The sequence below is a fragment of the Prunus avium genome, chromosome 1 (genome assembly GCF_965620075.1).
Source record: "Prunus avium chromosome 1, drPruAviu1.hap1.1, whole genome shotgun sequence".
Classification (NCBI taxonomy): Eukaryota; Viridiplantae; Streptophyta; class Magnoliopsida; order Rosales; family Rosaceae; genus Prunus; species Prunus avium.
Genome location: NC_142284.1, coordinates 48256849 through 48265617, shown reverse-complemented (window position 1 = coordinate 48265617; position 8769 = coordinate 48256849). Strand labels below are relative to the sequence as shown.

Below are 8769 nucleotides of genomic sequence, written 5' to 3'. Positions count from 1 at the left end.
TTCTCAATCGAGTACTTAGCCAACTTATCACAAAATTCACAAACTCTACCCTCAAACTTCTGACCCTCATGAGTAATATAACCCTCCCAATCAGTAGACAAATACTTACGACCTCCACAACTACCATATTTGCCTAAATAGTCATTTCCAAACTCGCTGCTAATACCATCAAAATCAATACTCAAACAAGAAGAAGCTGCACTTGAATCAACAATACTACCAGCCACACTTGAATCTTTACATGTATCCTCATCTTGCGCAACACTGTCATTATTAGGAACAGCCTCCAACAAAAGAAGAGAAGCAATTATGTTCGTATTAACTGTTTGAACATGATTCACTACAGCCTTATCCCTAACAGCAATGTGAATCAATTGATCCTTCATCAATCCGCATATCATAAACATGATTTTCAAATCATCATCCGATTCCAATAAACAATTGGAGCAATTCGTAAACAAGTACCTCAATTCAAAATGACCTAACTTAAGCTTAAACCTACTACACAACTCGTTGGACACCCAATCAAAAGTGGTAGTTGAAGACAAAATAAGCATTAAAGTTTCAGCACCATAGGTGCACTTCGCCACTCTCGAATCATCCATATCTCTACACACAAAAAAACAACAAACAAAACAAAAATGACTACTAGCAATAACAGTGGATGCCGAGTGCATTAACAGTGAATTATAGTCGACTCAAAAACCAAAAGTGCATAAACAGAAAAAACATGAATATACTCATATTCAACTGAAAAGGCATACCTCAATTAATATGAAAACTAAATCGAATATCACAAATTTGTAACCACAACTCAAACCAAAACACGAGCAAATCCACAACCAAACCGAATTCAAAATCAATCCAAATTATAAACAAAAAGAAATTAAAATCACAATTTAAAACTCAAACGAATATCTAAGTACAAATTAGAACGAAATAAGAAAATCCAATAGCTTATCTTTAAATCAGCAATAACAAAAATAAACAGATAAAATCAAGAAGAATTGGATATGCATTTCAAATTTAAACTCCAAGACTAAAAACAAAAACCTAATCAGCAACTTAATTAATTGAACATGAAATCACCAAAAATCAGACTACAATATAATCGAATATGAATTCACAAGAAAATATCGAAGATCACAAATCGCACCATGCTCCAATCGAATCTCATGCAGCACAATATCACTCCAAAAATCACCAATTCAAACAAGAAAAAAAAAAAGCAATAGAACTCCAATCTACACCTCACACCAAAAATCAAGCTCAGAAGAATCGAAAAAGGAGCTCTGAAACCAGATCATATTGAGCTTCGTTCGAAGAGGTGAACGAAGCTCGTTTGGAATATTCGAAACAGAAATCACGAGGCTGCCAAACAGGTTTCAGTTATGAGGTCACCAATGTAAATTTCAAGACATTCTTATCCTAGCTGACGAGTTTTGGGCCTGTTTCTCAAAATTCAAACCAAAAGGTCAAAACCGTAATTCAAAAATTGATAGCTGTTGATTTTTGGGTTTATTTTAGGTGTGTTTATCTATATATATAAAGCAAAAGGCAGAGAATGGTGAAACATTCAAAATACCAGAAAATGCCCTTGGTTAATGCAAACATTAAGAATTGAAATTATTAATTAAATGAGAATAATATGGTAAATTCACACTTTTTTATATTAAAAAAATTTTAAAATTAAAAGAAAAATCAGATAATGGATCCTCTTTTTATGGAACACAACTACTCATTATCTTTTTTAATTCTAAAATAAATTTAATTTTTTTTAAAAAAAAGCCTCTTGCAGGCGCGAAAGCGCATGCAGAGAGGCTAGTATACATTAAATAGTATATGGTATATTTATAGTTTTATGTCTAGGAATATGTATTTAACTAATTTTCTATTTTATTTATCCCAAATTCCACCGTAGATTAGTTGATAATATTTTTTGTTAAATTAATTGATGATGTTAGATGCATTTTATTAATATTAATTGATATAATATATAGACTATAGTCAAGAAGTCATAGACATAAGATCCTTATATGTTTTAATTTTATACCATTATAATTAAAAAATGTTTAAATCCTCATTCGAATATTGCTCCTTTCTTAAAGAATTCTTAAATCCGTCATTGCCTATGACCTTGATAATAATTTAACAAATACCGGTTGTGCAACTAAATTGACTAATGTTTTCTTTGCGTCACAAGTGGAGGCTTTGTCTGCAAGAACATGTATAGTATGGGAGATGGAAAGGGGTTTTCAAAATGTTGTCTTTGAAAGTGATGCTCTCCAGATCGTTACAGCACTTCGAAGTCACTCTATAGATAGGTCCGTCATAGGACTAGTGGTGGAGGATACCAAGAACTTGGTAATACAGGTCACTGGGGAAGGTTTTACCCATATTCGTCGTACTGCCAATGGTGTGGCTCATCGTTTAACGCATTTTGCCTTGCATATCGGGGGTTCTCTATGCTGGTTCGAGGAACCTCATGATTTTATTTCTGATGTACTGTACAAGGATTGTAACTTGTGACCAAGGAACCTTCTGATTTTATTTCTGATGTACTATACAATAATATTCTATTGCTTTTCATAAAAAATAAAAATAAAAAGAGCTTTCGTCCAAAAAAATCGGTTAAGAGCTCCGGTTCTTTTATACCTTGTCACAAGGATAAAAAGACCAAAACCACAGAGATATCTGATTCATGTCCTCGTAGCTTGAGCTAAAGAGAAGAAGACTAACTTTGACTAAAAACATTATTCTTCGTCTTCTCTGCTACAGTGATAGAAGTCCTAGGCTGCTACAGTGATTTCCGCAGATTTGGATCTGCCTTGGCTATGGAAGACGGATCTCCTGGGTTCTTACCAGACCTCCGATTCCTTAAACGCAGCCGTACAACAGATGAGAATGAAACTGAAAGCAAAGTGGGTGCTGCTTCAGATCCTATTCGGCCGCTTGAACCCATCCCAGATCCGACGAATAACACAGATGCTGCTCCGGCAAGCTTCCGAGACACTCTCATGAATAAGGTGCCACAAATGATGAATTTGGGGGTGGATATTAATAGCTTGAGTGATACCCATGAGGAGCTCAACGATGATGAAGATGTGCTGATTTCTAGAGGAGACCGTGGCCCAAGTATAAACTTCTCTGAATGAGCAATGGCTCGCCTCTGTAAACCTTGGCAAAATGCATTAATTATTAAGTTGCTGGGCCGTTCCCATACTTATAATTATATGCTAACGAAACTGCAGCAGAAGTGGAGTCTTAAGGGTGGATGGAAACTTATCGATCTGGTGAATGATTACTTTGTAGTCAGATTCGACTTGGAAGAGGATCTCAACTTTGTGCTTACAGGGGGACCTTGGATTGTTGCAGGTCAATATTTGATTATGCAAAAATGGGTTCCCGGATTTTGCCCGGCTACTGCAAAAATTACCAGAATGGCTGCCTGGATCAGAGTCTCTGCCATCCAGCTAGAATGTTTTGATGTGTGGGCACTTAAGAGAATTGGGAACCTGCTGGGGAAGTTACTAAAAATTGACACCCTTACCACCTCTCAAAATCGTGGTAAGTTTGCTCGGCTTTGCATTGAGTTAGACTTATCGAAGCCACTTGAGGCGTTCTTGCAAATTAACAATGTCTGGTATAATATCGAATACGAAGGGCTACCAGATATCTGTTTCATGTGTGGGAGATATGGACACAGTAGGATTAATTGCGAAATAACAAACAGACCTGCTGCAGACATTTCTGTTGACTTGCACACTACAGATAAGGCTACCTCACATGGCAATGACTCTGCCATGGGCAAGGATGCAGAAATGGGCAATGAGAATGATGTCTTGGTCAGTGATGGTTTACGGGGCCCCTGGATGATTGTACCCCCAAGAAGGAGGAACAGAAACGGAGGAAAGGATTGGAGTGGCAAACCGAATCCTACAGGTTCAAGATTTGATGCTCTAAGGCATGAGGGGGAGAGCTCAGGCGAGAAGGATGCAAATGGGACTGAGCTTGATGACCAAGCAAACTTGGGACAAGCTGATATTTTTAAGAAGGATGCTGGTGCTGGACAGAAAATATGGACCAAGTCCAAGGCAACTAAAGGTGGACCTCGCCTAGCCTTGAACGATATCTCCAATAACAATCTAAAGAAGAACGGCAAGGTGACTCCTCAGGAGAAATTTGGGAAAAATGTTTTCAAGCCCAATCACGGGGCTGTGTCTACACAGGGCAAAAAGACTACTGGGATGGAACAGGTTAACCCCCCAAAGAATTTTCTTAAGCAGATGGATGGATGGGTGAATGGTCACCTGGCCAAGAAGAACGATGGTGTCTACATTTTTGGGCATCAACCGCCCAACATTGATGACCATGGGACAACTTCGGAGACTCGAACAGAACATGGTACTACCAAGGAACATGAGCTGGCTGTCCAGGAGGAAGTTCTTCCGTTAGAGAGAATAAACCTGACTAAAGATCAAGAGAAGCCTATTTATGACCAAGCAGTAAACAATACCTTCGATATTGTTGAAGGTATGATTATTGGCCTGTAAGGGTCGGAACCATAGTTTTTCTATTTCCTACCTCACTGTCTTTAATGATTATTGTCTGCTGGAATGTTAGAGGAGCTGCTTGCAGCAAATTTAAATACAATGCGAAGGAACTTATTCGCGTTCATAAGATGGACATCCTGTTTATTTGTGAACCTCGTATTGGTGGGCCAAAGGCGCTGACTGTTGTGCAATCCTTAGGATTCAACTCTTATGAAATTGTGGATCCCATTGGTTTCTCGGGTGGCTTATGGTTATTGTGGAATTCGAATAAAGTCACGGTTGACATTATTGGTACCAATGATCAAGCCATTAATGCTTGCGTTTCATGGCCTGGTCAGTCCCCTTGGCTTCTAACTACAGTTTATGCTAAGCCTTGCAGTAAAAGAAGAGAGAAGCTTTGGGAGTATCTGAACTTTGTGGTTGGTTGCCACCAAATGCCTTGGTTGCTGGCTGGGGACTTCAATGATATGCTTTCAACTGATGATAAATTGGGGGGAGCCACTCTCAGAAGATTAAAAGGTTTCAAATGCTGGTTTGATGATAATGAAATGATTGATTTGGGTTTTGCTGGGCCGAAATTTACTTGGACTAATCAAAGGGTCTTCGAGAGGATTGACAGAGCCATTTGCGACTTGAGGTGGAGAAGTTCCTTTCCTGAGGCCCATGTCAGACACCTTCCGAGGACTAAATCTGACCATTGTCCCATTAAAATTAGCTTGAATTCCCAGTTCACTTTATCTCCCAACAACAGACCGTTTAGGTTTGAGGCTATGTGGATGAAACATGAGGATTTTAAAGGGTTCGTGACTCATCACTGGCCACTTGGGGATGGTAATGCTCTTGATAAGTCTTGTACATTAGTAAAACCTCTGCATCAGTGGAAAACCTCTGTCTTCGGGCACTTACATCAGAAGAAAGCTCATCTTATGGCTCGGCTTACTGGGATCCAGAAGACTCTGTGCAATGGTCCTAATGGTTACTTGCATAAGCTTGAGGGTAAACTCATGCATGAGTTCAATCTCATCCTTGACCAAGAAGCTTTGTTTTGGAAACAGAAATCCAGAGTTAAATGGCTGCAAGAGGGGGATAGAAATACTAAATTCTTCCACATGACGACTATCATCAGAAGAAGGCGTAATAAGATTGAAAACTTGAAGGATGAAAATGGTCATTGGATAGAGGATGCTAATGGGATCAAAGCCCTGGCTGTTCAATTTTTCTCAGGTCTGTTCTCGCAGGACTTTCACCCGGCTATTAATCTCTGTCTCCCCAATCTCTTCCCTTTGATTGATTCCGCAGTGTTAAATGACTTGGGTAAGAAAATTGATATCATGGAAGTCAAGGAGAGCTTATTTAATATTGGTGGTCTTAAAACCCCCGGTGTGGATGGCTTTCCTGCTTGCTTTTACCAAAATAATTGGCATATCTGTGCGAATGATATTTTTGAGCTGGTTTCCAAAGCTTTTCAGGAGGGGACGTTTCCTATCAACCTCAACCTCACCTTGATCACCCTGATTCCTAAAGTGAGTAATCCTGTTTCCATGGCTCAGTTTAGACCTATTAGCCTTTGTTGTACTCTCTACAAAGTGATCTCTAAAATCCTTGTTGCAAGATTACGCCATATTTTGCCTCAGTTGATCAGTCCCAATCAGGTCAGCTTTGTCCCTGGTCGCCATATTACGGATAACATCCTCATTGCCCAGGAGATTATGCACAAGTTCCATGGCTCCAAAGGGAAAAAAAGCTTCCTCGCTTGGAAGATTGATTTATCTAAAGCTTATGACAAGCTTAATTGGAGATTTATTGAAAGTGTTCTTGGGGAAATTGGGCTGCCCACGGGAATCATCCATCTAATTATGAACTGCATCACCACTGTCAGATACCAAGTCAGCGTTAATGGTGAACTGACAGACTCTTTCACCCCCAGCAACGGTATTAGACAAGGTGACCCTCTCTCTCCCTATATCTTTGTGTTGTGCATTGAAAAATTATCCCATATTATTTATGATGCTGTGGGAAAGAAGAGTTGGAAACCTGTCAAATCCTCTCAGTCAGGTCCTGCTGTCTCTCATTTGTTCTTTGCTGATGATTTGATTTTATTCACCGAAGCCACTACTTCGCAAGCAAGACTTTTAAAATACTATCTTGATTTGTTTTGTAAAGCTTCTGGCCAAACTGTGAATTTTGAGAAGTCCTCTATTTTCTGCTCCCCAAATACTAGTAAGGAGTTAGCCCATGAGATCAGCCAAATTTGTGGTTCTCCTATAACTGACAACCTGGGTAAGTACCTGGGCATGCCTCTTTTGCATTCTAGAATTACTAAGGCCACCTATGGGAGCTTGGTTGATAAAGTCCAGAAGAAGCTTGCTGCCTGGAAATGTAATTTGCTTTCTTATGCAGGGAGGGCTACTTTAATTCAAGCAGTGACTGCTGCTATCCCGGTTTATGCTATGCAAACTACTAAGTTACCTGCCAGTACTTGCAAGAATCTTGATCGTCTGAATAGGAACTTTTTCTGGGGTGGCACTGAAAAGAAGCAGAAGATACATCTTTGCCAATGGAATTTGGCTTGCAGACCAAAATGTTTTGGGGGTCTGGGCTTTAAGAAAACTGCTGATATGAACAAAGCTCTCCTTGCAAAGATTGGTTGGAGGCTGCACATCAATGACCACGGTCTGTGGGCTCAAATTTTCAAAGCCAAATACCTAAAAGGTCATTCCATTCTTGAGCAGACCTTGAAAACTAGACATAATTGTTCCTCCACCTGGAAGGGCGTCCTTTATGGCTCCAATCTTTTAGCCAAAGGCATGAATTGGAGAATTGGGAATGGTGAGACGGCTAATTTCTGGAAAGATAGTTGGATTTGTGATAGTCCTCTTATGCTTCATGAAGGAGCTCTTGATATGCGTGACATGGGGTGCAATATCTCCAGTTTTTTACTACATGGGTGGTGGAATATTGATAAACTCAGGACTGTGGTTTCTGAGGACTTAGTGCAAAAGATCATTTCTTATCCTGTTGACTGTGATAGCGACTCTCAGGATGACCAGATTTGGAGTGCCACTGCGAATGGTGCTTTTACTGTCACTTCTGCTTACAGATTGCTTTTTACTGATCTTGGAGAGGTTGACCATCTTTGGAAAGTTCTTTGGAAAATGAAGATTCCCCCTAAGTTGATGTTCTTCTGCTGGCTTATGTTTCATGGTAAATTGTTATCCAATGAGCAAAGAATGAGATGGCAGCTAACTGGGGATCCTTCCTGTAAAGCTTGTGGTTGGCACACTGAGTCTATTCTCCATATCCTCAGGGACTGCCCACAAGCCAGGGAGATTTGGAGGATAACTTTGACTACCAACGCTCCCCCTCATTTTTTCAGATCTGATTTTAAACCTTGGCTTCTAAGCAATCTTTGTCCTTCATCCAAGGAGAGTGGCAGCTTGAACTGGAACACTACCTTTATGTACACCTGTTGGTATATATGGAAATGGCGGAATCAACTGATTTTCAACAACCAAGAGGATCGTCCTTTTAATCCAAGACAAACAATTCTCTCTGCTGCTAAGGACTGGGTTAAAGCCTCCCTTGCTACTGTGGCTAAGGTGGATAAGGTGCACTCTTTCATCTCCTGGAAACCCCCTGGCCCTGCTCAGTTTAAACTTAATGTTGATGGGTCAAGACGCACCTCCTCTGGTTGTATTGGGGCTGGGGGTGTGATTCGCAATGCTTCTGGTAATTGGATGGGTGGGTTCTCTGTGAACCTTGGCAAGGGCCATATTTTGGATGCTGAAATCTGGGGATTATATTTTGGTCTTAAGCTTGCTATGACTAAAGGTATAACTTGCCTTAATATTGAAATGGATGCTGCTGTGGTCGTCCATTTAGTCAAGAATGTTGATGGCTTGGCCCACCACCCCTTTGCTCCCCTGATTAATGCTTGCTGTGCTACCATGAAGCTCTTTGATAATTGCACCCTCCTTCATATTTATAGAGAAGGAAATAGTGTGGCTAACGAATTGGCAAACTGGAGCTATAACTTAGACTTGGGCATCCTTTATTTTGACGAAGCTCCTGCTTGGATTGGTTCTCTTCTCCTTGATGATATCACTGGTGTAGCGAAAGCTAGATTAATTTGTCCTGTTTCTTTGTAGTTGTTGTTGTGTTCGGGGTTTTTCCCCTCTAGTCTACCAAAAAAAAAAAAGACCAAAACCACCTCCCT

At 40.0% G+C, this 8769-nt stretch overlaps 1 protein-coding gene across 1 annotated transcript; it reads left to right on the top strand.

The window, feature by feature from the left end:
• The first annotated feature begins 3158 nt into the window (after positions 1 to 3158).
• On the top strand, positions 3159 to 8701 carry LOC148297942 (uncharacterized). Its single transcript, XM_088249056.1, has 3 exons — positions 3159 to 4533; positions 4626 to 6497; positions 6717 to 8701. The coding sequence occupies exons 1-3, from the start codon at positions 3159 to 3161 to the stop codon at positions 8699 to 8701; spliced, it is 5232 nt and encodes a 1743-aa protein (XP_088105182.1).
• Positions 8702 to 8769: the final 68 nt, after the last annotated feature.

What these genes read in the sequence shown, in the direction of transcription:
- LOC148297942 (XM_088249056.1), top strand. Translation starts at nt 3,159, where the DNA reads ATGGCTCGCCTCTGTAAACCTTGGCAAAATGCATTAATTATTAAGTTG. An exon ending in TACCTTCGATATTGTTGAAG is followed by an intron (nt 4,534 to 4,625) that starts GTATGATTATTG and finishes GGAATGTTAGAG; the next exon opens with GAGCTGCTTGCAGCAAATTT. An exon ending in CAGCAACGGTATTAGACAAG is followed by an intron (nt 6,498 to 6,716) that starts GTGACCCTCTCT and finishes TGTTTTGTAAAG; the next exon opens with CTTCTGGCCAAACTGTGAAT.